General features: G+C 38.5%; 1 protein-coding gene across 6 annotated transcripts in view; it reads left to right on the top strand.

Moving 5' to 3' along the window:
• The window catches only part of CCDC30 (coiled-coil domain containing 30), a 283,097-nt gene that overhangs the window by 155,836 nt on the left and 104,015 nt on the right, over positions 1–23,246 (top strand). For 3 of the 6 annotated variants that reach the window (XM_071217504.1, XM_058303775.2, XM_058303776.2), the window contains one exon: positions 5,189–5,358. The exons of the other annotated variants lie outside the window; for them this stretch is intronic. In XM_071217504.1, coding sequence (XP_071073605.1) covers positions 5,189–5,358 — 170 coding nt within the window. The remainder of the gene's footprint in view (positions 1–5,188; positions 5,359–23,246) is intronic. 6 annotated transcript variants of the gene reach the window in all.

Genomic DNA, 23,246 nt, shown 5'->3' with positions numbered 1-23,246 from the left:
TTGTAATAGGAAATGGATTCATGAATATCACACCAAAAGCACGAGCAGGAAAAGAACTAATAGATAAATGGGACTTCCTCAAAATTAAATCCTTCTGCACCTCAAAGGAGTTTGTCAAGAAAGTAAAAAGGAAGCCAACACAGTGGGAGAAAATATTTGGCAACCATATATCTGATAAGAAACTTATAACTTGCATATATAAAGAACTCCTATATCTTGAAAATAAAAAGATAAACAACCCATTTTAAAAATGGGAAAAAGATTTAAACAGACACTTCTCCAAAGAAGAAATACAAATGGCTAAAAAGCACATGAAAAAATGCTCCAAATCTCTAGGTATCAGGGAAATGCAAATCAAAACTACAATGAGATACCATCTTACTCCCATAAGATTGGCAGCTATGAAAAAAACAGAAGAATACAAATGCTGGAGAGGATGTGAAGAAAGGGGAACACTCATCCACTGCTGGTGGGAATGCAGAAGGATCCAACCATTCTGGAGGACAGTTTGGCGGTTTCTCAAAAAACTAACCATAGATTTGCCATATGACCCAGCAGAACTGAAAACAAGGACACAAACCGATATATGCACACCAATGTTCATAGCAGCATTGTTCACTATCGCCAAAAGTTGGAATCAACCCAAATGCCCATCAACAGATGAGTGGATCAATAAAATGTGGTATATACACACAATGGAATACTACTCGTCTGTAAGAACAAATACACTACAAACACACGTGATAACATGGATGAATCTTGAGAACCTTATGTTGAGTGAAGCAACCCAGGCATTGAAGGACAAATACTACATGAACTCAATGATATGAAATAAGAAAACTGCCTCAGAGAGCTAGAGACTGAACAATAGGCATACAGGAAATCGGGGGGTGGAGGAAGGATGTGAGCCGACGTCTGCAGGGGTGGAATTTATGATGAGCTGGTGGTAAGTATGAACACAAAGAAGAGATAAAATGGGGTAAGGGGTTGCCTTTGGGTGGGGCTTTGCGGGTTTGAGGGGGGCTGGGGCTGGGCAGATGGGTAATATTGCCCAAAAGTGGGGGGAGGAAGGGGTAGCATACGAACATAGGAGAGTGTCAGGTGTTGGTCGAGAGTAAAATGCTGAGAAAATCGTATCAAAATATAATTAAGAGGGTTGCCTGTTTAGGATGCTCGGAGGGGATGGTCGGATGCGAGACGGGCTCCTGGGGAATGTCTGAATGCTCATTTTGCCAGAGTGGGTGGTACCATTGGGTAGAGACCCAAGTAATGAGAGTGGGGGTGGACCCACATCCTGGGGAGGACTAATGCCATCAGATAGAGGGAACTGTATCTCTCGAGAGAAAGGGTGGCTCCCAGGGCATTGGGGTAGTTGAGCAAGTTAGGCCCTGAACACTGTTGCAAGTATCTCTGGACGGGGCTCCTCGGGAAATGGAGGTTGGCTGTCGCTGTGGGCACCAAGGGGATGGGAAAATGGATGTTAAATGTGTGGAACCGAAGTAAATGTGGGGTAAGAGAGGAGTTTCACGAGAGTACACAAGGATGGATATAAAACATGTAATATTACACCATAAACATATAGGGGACGGCAGACTAATAAAGTAAACCACAATGTAAAACATAGGATAACTAAAAATTTAGAAAACTGTATATCCTAAAGTATGGAACACAATGTAAGCATGGATGTCACCTTGTTTGAACGCTATTGTCTCAGAGTCTGTAAATCACTTTAAGTAAATATGATATGAATAAGTTATAAGAATATCGCTGTGGAAGGGAAAAGGGTTAATGGTAGATGTGGGGGAGTACTGTATATTGTATATATGAATTACTGTGGACTAGGGCCCTTGTGAAGAGAAGTTCAATAATTAGGGGGAAAAAAAAAAAAAAGAAAAAGATAGGGTGTAGAATTTTTCCAAGTCAACACGTATTCTATATCTAACCTTTAAACCCATCACTATATGCCATCTTACTAGTAAGGGAACCTGACATTATATTGGGCTTCAATTTTCAGGAAGTTTTGGATCACAGAGTGGTTCAACAATGGCAGCAGAGGAATACTGGTATAGGATACTATTGACAGGTGATATATGGCTGACAGGGAGCTGTACGGGGCATATGTCCAGGGTGCATGGTAATGTTTGGATATACTCATAGTGGCAACAATTAAAAACTGCAGCTGGGGGGGTACTGAGTTCCTGGCTGGAGGTGCTCTGTCGTGGTCCCTAGGGAAACAGCGGCAATCCCCCAGGTGCAACAGTAAGGACCAGGAAGGAATGAGGGTCCAACAGGGAGAGCATGATAGTAATGACTATGCTTGTGAGCCTATATGCCTGAAATAAGAACAAGGCCTAGAGCAGCACTGTGCCTGGGAATTTCCTCCTGACAGCCTTCATGATACTCAAATGTGGCCAGTCTCGAAGCCAAACTCAGCATGTAGATGCAGTGCTTTCCCCCCAGCGTGGGACATGACACCCGGGGATGAGCCTCCCTGGCACCGAGGGATCACTACCAAATACCAGCTGAAGATGCAACTAGAAAATGACCTGGAATTAAAGGTTCAATGTGGATCAGCAGAATATCCCTGTCTACATATAATAACATGACTTTAAAATGCTGTTTGACCTAATGTAAGGGGGAAATGGAAAGCAGAAATGAGTTTATATGGCTACAAGTCTCTAAAAAAGAGTCTGGAGGCTGTCAGAAGGATTGCCCCTGTGCACAGCTGAGCAGAGTCTGGGAGACAGATGGAGTGGATGCAATCCCCAGGTGTTGGTTCCTTTGAGGGCTAAAGAGACCCACGGGTTCTATGGTCATGGCAGATGGGGTTCACTGCCATGTCAGACGGCCCTTCTTTGGAGGTGGTGTTTCTGCGTGATGGAACTGGACTCAGATGGGATCTCTTTTCATAAGACTTTCATCCTACTTTACTGGAATTGTAGTTGGTGTTGGTGTTTAAGATATATTTAGGGGATTTGAATCTCTGGACTGACAATAGGATAGCCAGGCCCTGAGCGTCAACAGACTCCAGCTCCTACAATCTGATTTATTGGACTCACCTCACTCAGCTAAGATGGAGTTGAAGAAGGACAACCACCACACCATGGAGCCTAGAGTGCCTACAACTGAAAGCAGGAGGATTGCATCCAGTATCCATGTGGAATCTGAGCCTCCTCCTGACATAGAGGTGCAACAGACACAACCAATCCAAGGCCCACAGAGAAAAGGTGGCATTGGAATGGGAAAAGTGGACATGGTGGCTGATGGATATGGGGAATGGCAGGAAGAAATGAGATGTGGAGGCGCCTTTGGGACTTGGAGTTGCCCTGGATGGTGCTTCAGGGGCAATCACCGGACATTGTAAATCCTCCCAGGGCCCACTGGATGGAATGTGGGAGAGTATGGGCCATGATGTGGACCATTGACCATGAGGTGCAGAGATGCCCAGAGATGTACTTACCAAATGCAATGGATGTGTCATGATGAAGGGAGTGAGTGTTGCTGGGGGGGGGGGGGTGTGGTGGGGTGGGGGTGGTGGGGTTGAATGGGACTTCATATAATTTTTTTTAATGTAATATTTTTACAAAATCAATAAAAAAAATCAGGAAAAAAAGTATTTAAAAAAACTAACTTTTATTATTTATGTAATATTTATATTTTTACAATTACCATGAAAATCAACATTTTGCCCTTTTTTTCTGCTTGCAAAACTAATTCAGCCTCCTTAGAAAAATTCCTTTTTCAAGGCCCTTCATAATCTTACCCCTCTCCACCAATCTCACCTTATTTCCTCAGCTCTTCATTTTATAAACTCTGTTCCAGTAATATCAGTTTCTTCACTTCTCCACAAATAATTTATATTCAGTTCTACATTAGTGCCTTTGAAAATATTGCTTCTCATACTTAAATGTGCTATATTCTCTTCTTCACCTATCCATACCTTCCTAATGCCCAGTTCAAGATGGATCTCTGGATCACTCCAATTCCTTCCTTCAACTACTCTGAGATTATAGTCCTTATCACATGCTGTATTTCCTCTTCAAAGAATTGAGAAGACCTAGGAAAGCACATGAAGGGATCTCTTAAAGTAAACTTAAATTGATCTTTAGAATTAAATCTATTGTGCCCCAAGAATCAAAAATAGTTACTATAAGAACTACAGTTTCAGAGAGTCTGAGAAATGGGAGTCAGGCAGGATATTGTCTCCTTAGCACAATACTTTCATGGAAATCCATCTTCCATCCTTAGAACTATCCCTCCTTGCACATTTTATATTTTCTTCAGGAAGTGTTCTTTTATTTTATGTGAAGATATAAAAAATAAACTTTTTGTAAGGAAAGGAAATCTTCAGAATCTGTCCCTTCTCTCCCTCTCCCTTTGCCTTTCTCTCTCTCTCAAAAACAAAATAAAACAAAAACCTGAACAATATTTTGCCAAATCACACAACAGAGCAGTGACTTGCATCCACTTGCATCAGAATTACTGGGATACTTATTTAAGGTACAGATTTCCATTTTCTACCCCAGACCACTGATTCAGAATCTTGGGAAAAGGGTGAACTAGACACTGCATTTTAAATAAACTCTCCAGGTGATACTTATATACACTAAAATTTGAGAGCCATTATGATACTCTTGGAGCCTATACAAGTTCAAGTGTTTCCAAACAAATAGGGTCAGATTGGAAGAAATTTGTTCTCTATAATGTACATCTAATATTCTTTCTAATGTTTTATTGTAGCAATACATTATTGCTTTTATGAATTCATGGAGTATACTTAAAATTTAAGAATAAAAATATTTGGCAATAATCTAAAGCACTATAGATCACATCTTTTTGCTTGTTAAAAGATAGAACAAAACCCTAAAGATCACTCTGAGAAGACAACCCCAGAAACCAAAAATATCTTTCTTTTTTTAATGTGGCCCTAAGAACCCTTATGCCCAGGTAAAATGGATTAAGCTATAAAACAACTGCAAAGTATTAGATTAAATTGGAAGAAGACTTAAATTAGGATGGCAATTTGTATTGTTTAAGCCAATACTTATTTCAGCATTTAATTATTTAAGCATCTTTAAATTAGGATGTCATTTTTTTTGTTTAAGCCAGTAATTATTTAAACTTTTTCATAGCTCTACATAAGAAGATGAAAAATGGGATATTGATTTTTTTTCACTTAACTTTACAGGTCTTGAAGCTTTCTCAAGAATTTGAACAATTAGATCATTTTACTGTAGAGGGGAAAACTGCAGCAGCTAATTTAATTACAAGTGAAAATATCTGTAAAGATCTTGTGTCCAAAGAACCAGTTTTGGAAGTAGAGAATCAGAGCCCGAAGGAAGAGAGAGAGGACTGCTGGTAAATTGAGAAAATCCCCTATCACATTAGTTATTTTGCGGGTACATTTTTTGGCTTGATCATTATAAGAATTTGCCATTAATTTCCAAATGATGTGAGTGGAAAATTATTAGCATGCCTCAAAGAGTTTATTTTTTGATATATCATACATTTTAAAACTTTTTTCTGCTTTTTAAAATAAATATGCTTTTTATAGAAAATTAGGAAAGCATGGAACAGTATAAGGAGATTATAATAATCTATAATCCCCAATACTGGGAGATGTTAACCTCCTAGTTTTTATTTCTTTTCTTTTTATGTATACATACATATATATTTTTTACATAATTAAGACTATATTTTATAGAGGAGTTTAGTTTTTTACTGTTTTTATTTAACAGTGTATCTTATAATTACATTTTAAGAATCTTCTTTTTTGGTTAAAAAAACTTTTACACAGTCATTATTCTTTTTCACACACAAAAAAATATCTTTCACAGAAACTAATAGATACGATCAAATTATCTAGTTCTAGGCTTTTGCCTAGATAATCAAAAGTAAATAAGAGATGTCTATTTTACTTATATACTATGCTAAAAGGATACAGTCATCTAAATTGGGGAAAATATGTCTAGGTATAACAAATGTTATAACTTGTAAAAGTTCTAATATAGAAGAAAATTGTTTGCCAGTTTGGGGCCCCTGAGTTTCACACCCTCTTAAAAGTTGCCTTCTAAGTTTAGGGTAAGTACTGAGTCCATGATTCACAATCATGAAACGTAGTTGCAGAAGTGGGAAAACATATTAGAGAGATGGTGGGTTACAAGAACAACTGTCCAAGAAGCTCTAGGTCACAGCATTTAGGCTTGCTGTGGGAAAAATAACTCTAGTTCTTGATTCTTGATTGCTAGAACAGTGAATTATGAGATTTTTGAGGGAAATTGTTCTAATATCTCCATATTACATAGGTTGGAGAGGAAAGATAGATTAGTTAATCCAAATATGAGCCACAAATGAAAAGATAGTGGCCTGGATCGAGAGAGTGGCAAAGAAGATGAAAATGGTCAATGAGAGGAGTTGACATTAATAATTAAAACTGACAAAAATCCACCCAACTGACTTGGGGTAATTGGCAGGGATACTTGTCACAAAGAGCAAGGCTGTGGCCTCAATTCATCTGGGGGATGGTGAACCTTGCCATGAGAAGGATATTGGGCTTCTCTAAAAGGAGTTTCTTGCTGCCACCTGTTAACATAACTTGGTCCAAATCACATCCCACAGCTGGGACTGTGAGAAGTCTATGTAGCTGCTGCATGTTTCCCTCGCTCCTCTTCTCATACTGTTTCCCTGCTTATTTATCTTCTCTGCCCCACTTCACAGCCTTCACTTACTTCAGGTCCATAACAACCACATTCAACAATAAATTGTGTATCTACCATGTGTCAGGTACTGTAGGTAGATACTGAGGATACAAATTAAGATGCAGTTTGTGCCCTTATAGTTCATATAGTCTGACAGGAAGATAGACAGGCTTTACTGGATACTATGTGAATACAAAGCAGGGGCCTTAACCCAGACTATTGAACCAGAAAATATTCTTAAAAGAAGTGACATGTTAAATTAAGTCTTGAGGATATGAGTAATCAGTGCCAGGCAAAAAGATGAGGGACAGTTTTCAGGGGAGGAGGATGTGAAATTTGCAAGAGAAAGCCTGATTTGTTTGAGGAACTAAAAGTTATCTCGATGCAGCATAGAGTGTGAAGAGAGGAAATGAGGAAGAGATGATGAGAATAAAGAGGCAGGCAGAGGCTGGATGAACATCTGTTTTAGGAAGTCTGGGCAATAGAAAGCAATTGCACGGGAAACGGACTTGGCCCAGTGGTTAGGGCGTCCGTCTACCGCATGGGAGGTCCACGGTTCAAACCCTGGGCCTCCTTGACCCGTGTGCAGCTGGCCCATGTGCAGTGCTGATGTGTGCAAGGAGTGCCCTGCCACACAGGGGTGTCCCCCGCGTAGGGGAGCCCCACGCGCAAGGAGTGCACCCATAAGGAGAGCCGCCCAGCGCGAAAGAAAGTGCAGCCTGCCCAGGAATGGCGCCGCCCACACTTCCCATGCTGCTGACGACAACAGAAGCGGACAAGGAAACAAGACACAGCAAATAGACACAGAGAACAGACAACCGGGGGAGGGGGGGGGGGGGAAATTAAATAAAATAAATAAATCTTAAAAAAAAAAAAAAAGACAATTGCAGGCTTGAGTAGCTTGGGATAGACAAAAGCAGATTTGTGCTTTTGAAAAAAATCACTCTGCCTGCTGTAGGGAAGATAGATCGCTAGTACAAGAGAGAAGATGGTATATGTGGGGATGGAGAAAAGTGGATGAAATTGAGAGGAGGGAGAATCAACATGATTTAGGGATTGATGAGTGTAGGAAATGAGGAAGAGAGGATGGTAGGCAGGGGGTTGGGTATAAGAAATTGACATGTAAGTTTCTGGTGTAATGGTGTCATTCACTAAGTTAGGGCACGTAGGTTTTAAGGGAGGAGGGAAATTAATTCAGCTTTAACACATTAACTCTGAAGTGTCTTTGGAATGTCCAAGTGGACATATTCAGTTAGACTGTTGGATTTATGAGTTAGGAGCTTAGGAGAGAGGCCTGAGCTGGAGATAAATTTGGGAGCCATCAACAAATAAATGGTAGCAAATCATGTAAATGAAAGAGGTAGCCTTATATATTGCTTGATAAAAGCATCTGAAGGCAAAAACCTAAGGAAAACCTAACTAAATATAAGAGATAAAAAGAGTACCCACTCCCAAAGTAACTGAATAGAATCAGCCAGAGAAGAAGAGAAAACAGAACAGTGAGTGTTACAGAAGCCAGATTAGAGTGTTTCAAGAAGAAAGGAATGGTCAATAGTGTTAAGTACTTCTAAGAAGTGAAGTAAAATAATGAATAAAAAGCGACTACTGAATTTAGCAATAAAAAAAGAGTAGTTCCAATGAAGGGAGGAAAACAGATTGCTTTCTATATACCATCCCATGGAATTCTGAATGGGAATGAACTGAGGAGTGGGAGATGAGGAAGTGAAACAGTAAATATAAAGAATCTTTCCCCAAAAGTTTATTTGTGAAGGGAAGAAGAGAATGGAGCTGAAGGAAGAAGAAATTTGTGTGTATTTAAAGGCTGATGACAAGGTCCACAGGAAGGAGGAATACAGTAAGGATTAGAGTGGACTTAATGATATTCTATTCATGAACTATTGTGGTTAATAATCGAGAAAATGTGGCATTGGTGTGGAAAAAGTGGCCATGGTGGCTGCTGGGTGCGGGGAATGGGAGGAAGAGATGAGATGTGGAGGCATTTTCGGGACTTGGAGTTGTCCTGGGTGGTGCTCCAGGGACAATTGCCAGACATTGTATGTCCCCCCATGACCCACTGGATGGAACGTGGGAGAGTGTGGGCTATGGTGTGGACCACAGGCCATAGGGTACAGCGATGCCCAGAGATGTACTCACCAGATGCAATGGATGTGTCATGATGATGGGGGAGAGTGTTACTGTGGGGGGAGTGGTGGGGTGGGGGCGGTGGGGGTGAATGGGGACCTCATATTTTTTGAATGTAATATTTTTAAAAAAAGGAATAAATTCAGTAGAATTTGAAAAAAAATAAAAATAAAATAATAAAGGCTGATGAAAAAGAATTCCAACATTGATAGGGTAAGGATTCAGAGTAACAGAAAAGGGATTAGCTAGAAGGTGGACTGCCTTGTCCATTGCAACAGGAGGAAGAAAATGGAGTTTGGATAAAGGTGCAGGTCACCTTTTAATTCAGATGAAGTCAAAGGGCTTTTTGTATCTTCCCTGAAGTAGGAAGCAAAGTCATCTGCTAAGAGTGAGATAGGAAATAACAGTATCAGAATATTAAGAAAGTGAAAGGTATTTGAAATAGTCATTATAGAGAACAGAAGAGAAAGCTGACTGCGGAGAGCAGGTAGTGTTGATGGCCCAGTTAAGACTGGAGACCCTGAATTTATTTGGTATTCATCTTTGAGAATATGTGATATTCTTTAGCAACATTCATTAGTCTTAGTATAATCACGGCAGTTGGATTTATCTAGAGTTGAGTTTTTGCCACAAGTACAATGAAAGATTAATGTGGCAATAAAGTTAAATGTTTTATTTAAACAGTGATTGAAATAATGAATTCTAGACTCTACATGCGATAAAGAAGCAAATAAAAGGAGCTAGTGGAGAGAGAGGGAAAAAAGGGACAAGGAATTTAAGTATTTATGATTACACTGAGAACAAATTATGTACAAAGAAATCTGGAATTGTGATATCTAATTTTAGTATTGAAGAAGTGAAGCAGTTGCAGATGATGAAACAATCTATGGTGTGGTCATGCAAGTAGTTAGCAAAGGAGGAGAGCTGAAGGGATAATTGGAGATAAGGAGACTGAGAAAGTGTGATGCCAAGGCCTTGAAGAGTGATCTATATGAACCTTGACATCTTTCAGCATGATGGGCAGGACTTGGGGTGAAGAAGACACCAGTAAGCAATGAACCAAAGTCTTCAACTGAAAAGTAGAAATGGTACAGCACACATGAAATGGTCCTGTGCACACAGAAGATGCTCAATAAACCAAATTGACTTATTCTTGTAGTACATATCTTCCACTAGATTTTAAGTCCCTTTAAGGTAATGGACTGTGTCTTGTTTTTCTCTTGCTTATAGTGCTTCGTTTATAGAATAATGGGATCTTAGAATAGGAAGGACCAGCAGGGATCTTCTAACCCAGTAATTTTCGAACTTCTACTCTCCAAAACTTTAGGAGTTCTGAAGAGAGGGCTCAGAAACTACCTTGGGAGATGAGGAAAGACAAATCAGTGGGAGTGTGAGCCCTGCACTCACATTTCAGCCAGAGAAGCTCCACTTTTATCTGTTTAATGTATGGGGCTCTGTGTAAGATTTTACTTCAAGAAAGGTCCACAGCTAAAGTAAGTTTGAAAACCACTGGTATTTAGCTAAGTCTTCTCTTTTCACAGATGAGGTCTCTGAAACCAAGAGAAATGAAATAACTAACCCATGGTCACATCCATAGGAAGTTACTGGTAGGACTTGGAGTAGTATCCAGGTCTCCTGAATCTGAGTTAGAAGACATTAACAAGTTTTTCAGCTTTGGAGAGAACATAGCCACAAATATCCCAAGGACAAGTGCTAGAACACTTGGGTTCTAGCTCAGTTTTTAGAAAAGTAAGCTTTACAGTGCTTGGGAATTGCTTAGGGCTTCCCTTCTTTATGCGTAACATGGGGGTGGAGTGGGAAAAAGAATGAAGCCCAGTCTGTCTTGTTCTGGACTATGTTTCCAGTGTTTAGAACAATGCCTGACACATAGTAGGTACTCAAAAAAAATATTTGAATGAATGGAATTCTCTCCCTACCTCTACTGTCATTGGACTTCCAATGACAGCCCCAAACTTACAGAGCCCAGCTGATCTCAGCCTGTGCTTGTTTTGCTAGGAAACATGGGCCAGAACAGCTCGGAGCTTTCCTTAACTTTACACCTTAATGAGCTTTATTCCTTCTAACAATTCTCATTCACCTTCTTGTTGTTTCCTTGCTACTTTTATCAAGAATTATTTTATAAATGTAGAAGTTTCTTGAATTTCCAGTTCAATTTGACAGTGAATTTCTATCCACTGCACCGGCTACCTATTTATTTTCCTCCTCCTTCAAAGTGTTCCTTCTCTAATCCAGTCCATTCTATGAATAGCCCTTCCATTCACACAGTTGATCAAGCCAAAATCTAGGAGTCACCTTGATTTTTCCCCACTTCTAAACCATCAATACATCTTGTCAGGTCTAACATGAAAATATAAATACTGAATATGTTTATTTCCTCTACATCCTCAGTGCTACTCCCCTACTCCAAGACACTTTTATCACTCACCAGTATCTTTCCAATTGGCCTCCCTGCTTCCATACCTCCATTCTAGTCCATTCTCCAAGGAGCAGTCAGAGTATCTTTTAGAAATGCAAATCGAATAATATTACTCCCCCTCTTATACCCTCTCAATTGCACTTAAAATAAAATCTAAACCCTTACCATGACCTATGAGGCCCTCCAAAACTTGGCTCTGCCTACCTAGCCAATTTCATCATTATACTATTCTCTCCTTTACTCAACATGCTGCCTTTCAGATCCTCCAACCCTTAAAGCACTTTCCTATTTTAGGATCTTTGCACTGAAAAACTTCCTCTGCCCAGAATGCTCCTCCACAGCTTTTCATGTGGCTAATTCCTTATCACCTTCTCATGTCTAGAGAAATCCTAACTCCTGCTCTCCAAATACTCTTCACCATGTCACATTGTTTGTGACTTATCACAGTCTATAATCACATTATTTGTTTACTTGCTTGTTTTTGGCCTCCTATTCTCCCTCTAGATTTATGCTCTATGATGGTAAGGACTTTGGCTTCCTTGATCACCCTTGAATCCTTAGCTTGTAGAACAGTTCTTAGGATATAATTGATAATTAATAAAATATTTGATGAATGAATTCATTAATCTTTTCCTTCCTTTTCTGGAAAAAGAGTTCCATTGCTAGCCTATTCTTTAGTTTGTTTTAATGATACCTTGTACTTACAGGTTTTCAAAACTTTTTTGCATTTTACTCCATAAGATTCCAAGTATCTTGAGTAAGAAAGGCCATTTTACAAATGAATAGACAAAGTCTTCAAGAAATTGTACCTTGTGAAGCAATATATATATAGTAGGTAAAAAATCCAGCACTGGAACCCAAGACTTTTAGTATGTTACACTCTCTTTCTTGAATCTCTGCAGTCTCTTAAAGACCGCTAAGTATCTAGGCAACTAGAAAAAGAGGATAGGGATGCTACCTGGATACCTCCTACCAAGTAAAGATTGGTGACAATTGCAAAATTATAGAATGTTATGAAAATAACAGGTAGAGTGAGCTCCCATCAGAACTAGGTAACAGAGACTTTTTTATATAAATTTTAAGAGAGGAGAAATTTGAGAGTCATAGTGAGTTTTACTATCCCTAAGGTATGTTGGCTGTAGGACATGTTCTCAGCTCCATGATATTTTTGGCTGGTAGTCCACTTTTGCACACACAACTTTTCCTCCTATACAGTATATATTGCTTTTTTTTTTAAGATTTTATTTATTTATTTATTTCTCTCACCTCCCCCCCACCCCCAGTTGTCTGTTCTCTGTGTCTATTTGCTGCTGCTTCTTTGTCCGCTTCTGTTGTTGTCAGTGGCACGGGAATCTGTGTTTCTTTTTGTTGTTGTTGTTGTGTTATCTTATTGTGTGAGCTCTCCATGTGTGCGGCGCCATTCCTGGGCATGCTGCACTTTCTTTCACACTGGGCGGCTCTCCTTATGGGGCGCACTCCTTGCACGTGGGGTTCCCCTATGTGGGGTACACCCCTGCATGGCACGGCACTCTGCACGCATCAGCACTGCGTGTGGGCCAACTCCACACGGGTCAAGGAGGCCCCGGATTTGAACCGCAGACCTCCCATGTGGTAGCCGGACGCCCTAACCACTGGGCTAAGTCTGCTTCCCTATAATTGCTTTTTAAAATCTTTTCAAGCTACCTTTGATTTCTAAGTGTAGAGATTTTCTTTTTTGAAAGGATAAAGCTCATTCTTTTTTGCTGTATTTATTTTAAGGGATCTTTATCCTAATATATAAAGATCACTATAAATTAAATTCTCATATTCCAAGGTATTATTAGTTATCCATAATTAATAAATGAATGTGAACGCAGTTCATTTAACTAGACCATTGATGAAGATGCAAAATGTCATTAGTCCAGGATTGTGCCCTGAAGAGCACTGCTCATCATTCCCTCCAAGTCAGTGAGATTCATTGACTGCCCTACTTTGAATGTAGCTTTATGAGAACTCTCATGGACATGAAAAAAGGACTATTTAAATCTTATCTTTAAACTGTAGAAACATAATGAAGTCTACTTCTGTCTTCTGTATCTACATGGCCACTACACAGTTACAGAGGGAAATTAAATTGGTCTGGTTAAGTTTACTATTTATAAAGTCATTCACACATCTAAATATAACAAGTCAAGCATCTTCATAGGTATTAAAATTAAATGACCATTCATAGGTTTTTACATTTTTAAAAGTAAACTTCTCATTTTGAAGTAACTATGGATTCATATGCATTTGTAAGAAATAATATATAGATCCCATTTACCCTTTACCCAATTTCCCGAATGGTAATATCCTACAAAACTGTAGTATAATATCACAACCATGATATTGATATTGGTACTGTTGAGGTACAGAAAACTTCCATCACCTCAAGGATCCTTCATGTTGTCCTTTTATAGTCACACTCAGTTCCCTAACCCATGGCAACCACCACTAGCCTTTTCTCTACTTCTATATTTTTTTCATTTCAAATATGTTGTATAAATAGAATTATACAGTATGTAACCCATTGTGATTGGCTTTTATTTTTCACTCAGAATGATTATCTGGAGTTTTGTCTGGGTTGTTGCATGCCTCAGTAGTTGGTCCTTTTTATTGTGAGTTGTATTCTACAGTTTGTATATACCACAGTTTGTTTAATCATTCACCCATTGAAGGACATCTGAGTTATTTTCAGGGTTTTGCTATTATAAATAAAGCTGTGATAAGTATTCCTTTACAGGTTTTTATGTGAGCATAAGTTTCATTTCAAATCCCCAGGAATATAGTTGCTGGGTCACATGGTAGTTGCATGTTTAGTTTTTATTTTAATTGCCAACTTCTTTTCCAGAGTAGCTGCACCATTTTTACATTCCCAGTAGTAATGTGTAGGCAATAGAGTTTCTCTGCATCCTACTCAACATTGGTATTGTCACTTTTTAATTTTAGCAATTCTCATAGGTACATAGTATTATCTCATGATTTTAATTTGCTTTTCCCTAATGGCTAATAATGTTGAGCATATTTTCATGTATTTACTTGCTATATGTTTATCTTCTGTGGTAAAATGCCTCTTCATGTCTTTTGCCCCTGTTCTAATAGGATTGTTTGCTTTTTCACTGTTGAGTCTTAAGAGTTCTTTATATATTCCAGATACTAGTCTTTTGTCAGATATATGGTTTGAAAATATTTTCTCCCAGTCTGTAGCTTGTCTTTTAATCACCTTAATAAGGTTTTCATGGAAGAAAAGTTTTTAATTATGGTGAAATATCAATTTTCTCCTTTTATTGATCATGCTTTTGGTGTCATATCTTAGAATTCATTGATTAAACCGATATCTTGAAGATTTTCTCTGAGTTTTTCCTAAAAGTTGTATAGTTTTATGCTTTACGTTTAAGTCCATGACTCATTTTCAATGAATTTTTGCATAAGGTATGAGACTTTGGTTGAGCTTCATTTTTTGCCTATTAATATCTAATTACTCTAGCACTGTTTCTTGAAAAGGTGTTCTTTCCTCTATTGAGTTGCTTTTCCGCCTTTGGAAAAATGAGTTGGCATATTTCTGGGGGATCTATTTCTGGATCCTCTGATGTTCTATTATTTTATTTATTTATTTTTCCTCTTTTTTTTGTCTTTATTTATTTTTTTAATGTTACATTAAAAAATATGAGGTCCCCATATACCCCCCACCCCCCTCACTCCACTCCTCCCCCCATAACAACAACCTCCTCCATCATCATGAAATATTCATTGTTGTTGGAGAATACATCTCTGAACACCGCTGCACCTCATGGTCAATGGTCCACACCATAGCCCACACTCTCCCCCAGTCCACTCAGTGGGCCATGGGAGGACATACAATGTCCAGTAACTGTCCCTGCAGCACAACCCAGGACAATTCCAACCCCCGAAAATGCCTCTACATCACATCTCTTCCTCCCACTCCCTACGCCCAGCAGCCACCATGGCCATTTTCTCCATACCAATGCCACATTTTCTTCAATTACTAGTCACAATAGTTCATGAATAGAATATCAGTAAGTCCACTCTAATCTATACTCTATTCCTCCATCCTGTGGACCTTGGAATGGTTGTGTCCACTCCACATCTATATCAAGAGGGGGCTTAGATTCCACATGAATGCTGGATGCAATTCTCCTGCTTTCAGTTGTAGGCCCTCTTGGCTCCCTGGTGTGGTGGTTGACCTTCTTCAACTCCATGTTAGCTGAGTGGGGTAAGTCCAATAAACCAGAGTGTAGGAGTTACAAGTCTATTGAGGCTCAGGGCCTGACTATCACATGGTCAGTCCAGAGATTCAGGTCCCCTGGGTATATACTAAACCCCAGCACCAACTACAGTTGTGGTAAAAGTAACAGGAGAGGCTTGTGGACAAAGATCACACCTGAGTCCAGCTCCATCACACAGAAACACAAACTCCAAAGTAGGGCCAACTGGCATGGCACTGAACTCCATCTGCCATAACCATAGAACCTGTGGGTCGCTGTAGCCCTCAGAAGAACCAACACCTGGGGTTGTATTTATTTTATCTGTCTCTGGGACTCTGCTGAGGTATGCATAAGGGCAACCCCTCTGATAACCTCCCAGCTCTATTTGGAGACCCATAGCCATATAAACTCATTTGTCCTTTCCTGCCCCTTTTGTTCAGGTCAAAAAGCATTTTTAACTCCTGGTATTATATGTAGACTGAGATATTCTGCTGGTCCGAGTTGACCCTTTTATTCAAGGTTGTTTTCTAGTTACATCATCAGTTGGTACTTGGTAGTAATCCCTTGGCACCAGGGAGGCTCATCCCCGGGAGTCATGTCCCACGCTGGGGGGAAGGCAATGCATTTACATGCTGAGTTTGGCTTTGAGACTGGCCACATTTGAGCAACACGGAGGCTCTCAGGAGGTAACTCTTAGGCACCCTACAGCTCTAGGCCTTGTTCTTATTTCAGGTGCTCAGGCTTACAAGCATACTCATTAGTATCAGGGGCTCATTGTTGGACCTTCCTTCTTTTTTGGTCTTTGCCGTTACACTTAGGGGATTGTTGCTGTTCCTTTAGGGACTGTGATAGTGCTCCCCTGGCTAGGAACTCAGCACTCCCTCAGTTGTTTTTAATTGTAACCACTATGAAAATATCCAAACATTTTTATGTACCCTGGATATATGCCCTGGAGAACTCCCTGCCAACCATTTGTCCCCTTTCGATAACATCCCACACCAGTATTCCTCCGCTGCCATTGTTGAACCTCTCTGTGATTCAAAACTTCTTGAAAAATGAAGCCCAATATATTGCCAGATTCCATTAATAGTAAAATGGAATATAGTGATGAGTTTAAAGGTGAGATATAGAATACATATTAATTTAGAAAAATTAAGGTAAAAATAAATTGGGGTATCAAAAAATTAAAAAATTAAAAAGCTTTGTTTTTGATGTTTTGCCTTCCATCACTGCAATAAGTGTTGCCCTGTATGCAAATTGGCAAGGCAACTTCTTTCATCTTTTCCTCAGTGTCTACGTCCTTTCTTTTTCATTTTTTCCTAATTATTAAGCTTATCTTTCCAAAAGCTTTAGATCACAGTAATTCATATATACAATATACAGTAATCCCACATATCTAACATAAAATCCTTTTCCCTTCCACAGCAATAATCTTTTTACATGTTCATACTATATTTACTGAAACTTATGTACTGTTATTGAGACAATAGCTTTCAAACAAGGTAACATTTGGGTTTACATTGTGGTTTATATTTTAGACTATACAATTCTCTAAATTTTTAGTTATCTTAAGTTTTAATTTATGATTTACATTTTAGCCTATCGGCCCCTATACATTTTTTGGTGTATTTTTAACATGTCTTCTATCCATCCTTGTGTAATCTTGTGGAACACTTCTATTGCACTCACAGTTACATTGATTCCATCTATTCAATACCTCTTTCCCCCTCCCCTCAGGGCCCACAGTGACAGTCAAGTCTTCATTGCTTGAAGGACCATGTTCAGAGATACTTGCAACAGTGTTGAGGGCTTGACATGCTCAACTGCCCTAATGCATTGGGAGCCACCATTTCTCTCAAGAGATACAATTCCCTCTATTTGAAAACATCAGTCCTCCCCAGGATGTGGGTATACGTTCACTCTCATTATATGGGTCTCTATGCAATGATATAACCCACTATGGCAAAATGAGCACTCACACACTTCCTAGAAGCCTGTCCTTTGTCAGATTATCTCCTTTAAGCACCTTAAACAGGTAACCTTCCTTATTATATTTTTGAAAAAGTTTTCTCAGCATTATACTCTCAACCATATATCTGACAATCTCCTATGTTTGTATGTTCCCCCACCCTCCCCCCAATTTCTTGGGCAATATTACCCATCCTCCCATCCCTAGCCCCCCTCAAGCCTGAAAAGCCTCACCCAAGTAACCCTATGCCCCCATTTTATCCCTTTCTTGTACAAATACTTACCTCCAGCTTATCATAGATTTCACCCATGTAGGTGTCAGCTTACATCCTTCCTCTACCCCCCAATTTCCTTTAAGCCTATCATCCAGTCTCTAGCTCTCTGAGGCAGCTTGGTTTACTTATTTCATATCATTGAGATCATGTAGTATTTGTCCTTCAATGCCTGGGTGGCTTCACTCAACATAAGGTTCTCAAGATTCATCCATGTTGTCACATGTGTTCGTAGTGTATTCGTTCTTATAGCTGAGTAGTATTCCATTGTATGTATATACCACATTTTATTTATCCATTCATTTGTTGATGGGCATTTGGGTTGATTACAACTTTTGGCAATAGCGAACAATTCTGCTATGAACATTGGTGTGCATATAATGGTTTGTATCCTTGTTTTCATTTCTACTGGGTATATACCCAGCAGTGGAATTGCTGGGTCATATGGCAAACCTATAGCTAGTTTTTTGAGAAACTGCCAAACTGTCCTCCAGAATGACTGGATCCTTCTGCATTCCCACCAGCAGTGTATGAGTGTTTCCATTCCTCCACATCCGCTCCAGCATTTGTAGTCTTCTGTTTTTCTCATAGCTGCCAATCTTATTTGCATTTCCCTGAAAGCTGGAGATTTGGAGCATTTTTTCATGTGATTTTTAGCCATTTGTATTTCTTCTTTGGAGAAGTGTCTGTTTAAATCTTTTCCCCATTTTTAAAATGGGTTGTTTGTCTTTTTATTTTCGAAATATAGGAGTTCTTTATATATGCAGGTTATATGTCTCCTATCAGATATATGGTTACCAAATATTTTCTCCCATTGTGTAGGCTCTCTTTTCACTTTCTTGACAAGCTCTTTTGAGGTGCAGAAGGCTTTAATTTTGAGGAAGTCCCATTTATCTATTTGTTCTTTTGCTGCTCGTGCTTTTGGTGCGAAGTTCATGAAGTCATTTCCTATTACAAGGTCCTGTAGATGCTTCCCTACACTGCTTTCCAAAGTTTTTATCGTCTTGGCTCTTATATTTAGGTCTTTGATCCATCTTGAGTTGATTTTTGTGTAAGGTGTGAGTTGGTAATCCTCTTTCATTCTTTTACATATGGATATCCAGTTCTCCAGGCACCATTTGTTGTATAGGCCATTCTCTCCCAGTTGAGAGGGTTTGGTGCCTTTATCAAATATTATATGACTATATATATGAGGATCTATATCAGAACTCTCAATTCAGTTCCATTGGACTGTGTGTCTCTCCTGTGCCAATACCATGCTGTTTTCACTACTGTAGCTTTGTAGTATGTTTTGAAGTCAGGTAGTGTGATTCCTCCAAATTCGTTTTTCTTTTTCAATATGTCTTTGGCTATTTGAGGCCTCTTTCCTTTCCAAATAAGTTTCATAGCTAGTTTTTCTAGTTCATGAAAGAATGATTTTTATTGGGATTGCATTGAATGTGTAGATCAGTTTTGGTAGGATAGACATCTTAATATTTATTCTTCCTACTATTAACAGGGAATATTCTTCCATGTATTTAGGTCTTCTTTGATTTCCTTGAACAGTGTTGTTTAGTTCTCTGTGTATAAGTATTTTACATTTTTAGTTAAATTTATTCCTAGATATTTGATTTTTTAATTGATTATTATAAATGGTATTTGTTTCTTGATTTCCTCATTATTGGTGTAAATGCTACTGATTTTTGTGCATTGATCTTATAACCTGCGACTTTACTAAACTCATTTATGAGTTCTAGAAGCTTTGTTGTAGACCTCTCAGGGTTTTCTATGTATAGGATCATGTCATCTGCAAATAATGAAATTTTGACTTCTTCCTTTCCAATTGAATGCCTTTTATATCTGGTTATTGCCTCAGTGCTCAAGCAAGTACTTCTAAGACAATGTTAAATAGAAGAGGTGATAGTGGGCATCCTTGTCTTGTTACTGATCTTAGATTGTTTTTATCAAGAAAGGGTGCTGTATTTTGTCAAATGCTTTTTCTGCATCTATAAATACAATCATGTGATTTTTCCCCCTTCAATATGTTTATATGGTGTTTTACATTGATTGATTTTCTTATGTTGAACCATCTTGCATACCCAGAATGAATCCCACTTGGTCATGGTGTATAATTCATTTAATGTGTTGTTGGATATGGTTAGCAAGTATTTTGTTAAGGATTTTTGCATCTAGGTTCATTAGAGAAATTGGTCTGTAATTTTCCTTTCTTGTGGTGTCTTTGTTTGGCTTTGGTACTAGGGTAATGTTGGCATCATAGAATGAATGGGTTAGGTAATGTTCCTTCTGTTTTGATTTCTTGGAAGAGTTTCAGAAAGACTGGCATTAGTTCTTTCTGGAATGTTTTGTAGAATTCACCTGTGAAGCTTTCTGGCCCTGGGCTCTTCTTAGTTGGGAGGTTTTTAATGACTGAATCTATCTCTTTACTTGTGATTGGTTTGTTGAGATCGTCAATTTCTTCTTTCATCAATATAGGCTGCTTATGTGTTTCTAGGAATTTGTCCATTTCCTCTGAATTGTCATTTTTGTTGGAATATAGTTTTTCAGAGTATCCTCTTATGATAGTCTTTATTTCTGTGGGGTCAGTGTTGATATCTCCTTTCTCATTTCTTATTTTGTGTATTTGCATCTTCTCTCTTTTTTTCTTTGTTAGTCTAGCTAAGGGTTTCTCAATTTTATTGATCTTCTCAAAGAACCATCTCTTGGTTTTGTTTACCTTTTCAAGTGCTTTCTTATTTTCTATTTCACTTAGTTCTGCTCTTATCTTTGTTATTTCTTTCTTCTTCCTGTGGGGTTACTTTCTTGTTTTTTTTTTTTTACTAATTCCTCCAAATATGCAGTTAGTTCTTCAATTTTTGCTCTTTCTACTTTTTTGATGTATGAATTTATGGCTATAAATTTTCCTCTCAGTACTGCTTTTGCTGCATCCCATAAGTTCTGGTATGTTGTGTTATCATTTTCATTATTTTCAAGGTAGTTATTAATTTCTTTTGAGATTTCCTCTTTGACCCACTGTTTTTCTAAGAGTGTGCTGTTTAATTTCCATATCTTGGTGTGAAATCTGGGCCTCTGGCTCTTGCAGATTTCCAGCTTCACTCCACTGTTGTCAGAGATATTATTTTGTATGATTTCAATCTTTCTGAATCATTGAGCCTTTCTTGTGGCCTAGCATATGGTCTATCTTGGAGAATGATCCATGTGCACCTGAGAAAAATTTATGTCCTACTGTATTTGGGTGTAATGATCTGTATATGTCTATTAGGTCCAGCTCCTCTAATTCACTGTTCAAAGTTTCTGTTTCTTTATTGATTCTCTTTTGAGTTGTTCTGTCCAAAGTTGATAGTGGTGTATTAAAGTCTCCCACTATAATTGTAGAGGCATCTATTCTTTCACTTAGTTTTTCCAGTGTTTGCCTCACGTATTTGGAGGCACCCTTGTTAGGAGCATAAATATTTATGATTGCTCGTTCTTCTTGAGAGATTATCCCTTTCACGAATTTGTAGTATCCATATTTGTCTCTCACAATTGTTTCACATTTAAAGTCTATTTTGTCTGATATTACTATAGCTACTCCTGCCTTTTTTTGGTTATTGTTTGCTTGTAAGATTGTTTTCCAGCCATTCACTTTCAACCTCCTTGAATCCCTGCATCTAAGATGTGTTTCTTGTAGACAGCATATAGGTGGGTCATATTTCCTTATCCAATCTTCCAGTCTGAATCTTTTAGGCAAGTTTAATCCATTGACATTCAGTGTTATTACTTTCAAGGAATTATTTATGTTAGCCATCTTTTGTTTGGACTTGTGTTCGTCATATTTTGTTTGTTTTTTTCCTTCTCTTTTTGTTTTTGTTTTTGTTGCTCTTATGCTCTCCTCCAACTCTGCCTCTCCTGTTTTTTTCTTTCTTCCTGCAGAACTCCCTTTAGTATTTTTTGAAGGGCAGGGTTCTTGTTGGCATACTCTTTCAATTTCTGTTTATCTGTAAATATTTTGAACTCTCCATCATTTTTGAATGCTAGTTTAGCTGGGTAGAGTATTCTTGGTTGGAAATTTTTTTCTTTTAGTACCTTGACTATATCATACCACTGCCTTCTTGCCTCCATGGTTTCAGATGAGAAATCAGCACTTAATCTTATGGAGCCTCCCTTGTATGTGATGGTTCTCTTTTCTCTTTGTCTTGAGCATTGAATAATTTGACAAGTATATGTCTTGGGGTAGGTTTGTTGGGCTTTATGGTGTTTGGGGTGCATTGTGCTTCCTGAACATGTACATCCATCTCCCTCAGTAGATTTGGGATTCTCTCTTTGGCTTTTGACATTTTGATTATGACCTCAGAGTAAGTCATTTTGGATTTTTTCCATTTGGAGTACGTTGTTCTTCTTGGACCTGTATATTTATGTCTTGAATAAGAATTGGGAAGTTTTCAGCCATTATTTCCTCAGATATTCCTTCTGCCCCTTTTCCCTTCTCTGCTCCTTCTGAGTCACCCATGATATGTATGCTTATGTGCTTCATACAGTTATTCACTTCCTTAAGACACTGCTGAATTTTTTCCTTTGTTCTTTTGTCTGTAATATTTCAAAAGTCTTAATCTTCTAGTTCACTGATTCTTTATTCTGCCTCTTCAAATCTGCTGTGTGTGCCTCTAGTGTATTTTTGACCTCTTTTACTGCACCTTTAATTCCCATAAGTTTTGTTATGGTTTTCTTCGCTTTTAAATTCTTCTCTATGATCACCCAGTGTCATTTTAATGTCCTTTATCTCTTTAGTCATATTTTCCTTCATCTTCTTGAGTTGATTTAGGAGATTCATTTGAACAACTTTGAATAGTTGTTTCAAATTACATGTCTCCTCTGACTTTTTAATTTGTTCCCTTGACTGGGCTATATCTTCCTGTTTCTTATTAATAGTATGGCTTGTAATTTTTTGCTGATGTCTAGGCATCTGATTATCTTGATGAGTTTACTCTGAAGGTCAGTTTTACTTTCTTGCCTAGGGTTTTATTCTAGATTTGCTTTGTGTTAAGGCTCTTCTTTAACTTTTCAACTTTTTCTAAACCCATGTTTAAGTGCTCAGATTTATTCAATTTTTCTGTATCTGAATCTTGTCATTAGTATGCAGTACAATATTTAATATTGCTTCTGTTTGTGTAATTGTTTCACCCCCAGGAGAAAGCTTCCTTTTATCTGTTCCTTTTCTGGGAATCTTGATCTGTTTGTTTTCAGTTTACCTCTATAATTTTTTTTAAGTTTTATTTCCTTGCCTCTAGCTCCTTTGTTTGGAGGGCAAATTCTGGGAGGAAGGCCACCTCCCAGAGGAGGACTTTCCCAAGTCACTATTTCTCAGCCAAAGTCAGTATTTCTCAGGCAGGGACCCACCTTGTGAGCACAGACCAGTTTCAAACGGCCCTGGAAAATGGGTCAGGAAAGATACCAAAAAACACTTTTTCTTGGCTCCCTGAAGCTGTGCTTTTCTGGCCTGCCCAGTAAA

Source organism: Dasypus novemcinctus, chromosome 9 (assembly GCF_030445035.2).
Source record: "Dasypus novemcinctus isolate mDasNov1 chromosome 9, mDasNov1.1.hap2, whole genome shotgun sequence".
NCBI lineage: Eukaryota > Metazoa > Chordata > Mammalia > Cingulata > Dasypodidae > Dasypus > Dasypus novemcinctus.
The sequence above is the reverse complement of the archived record's forward strand: the minus strand, read 5'-3'. Positions and strand labels throughout refer to the sequence as shown.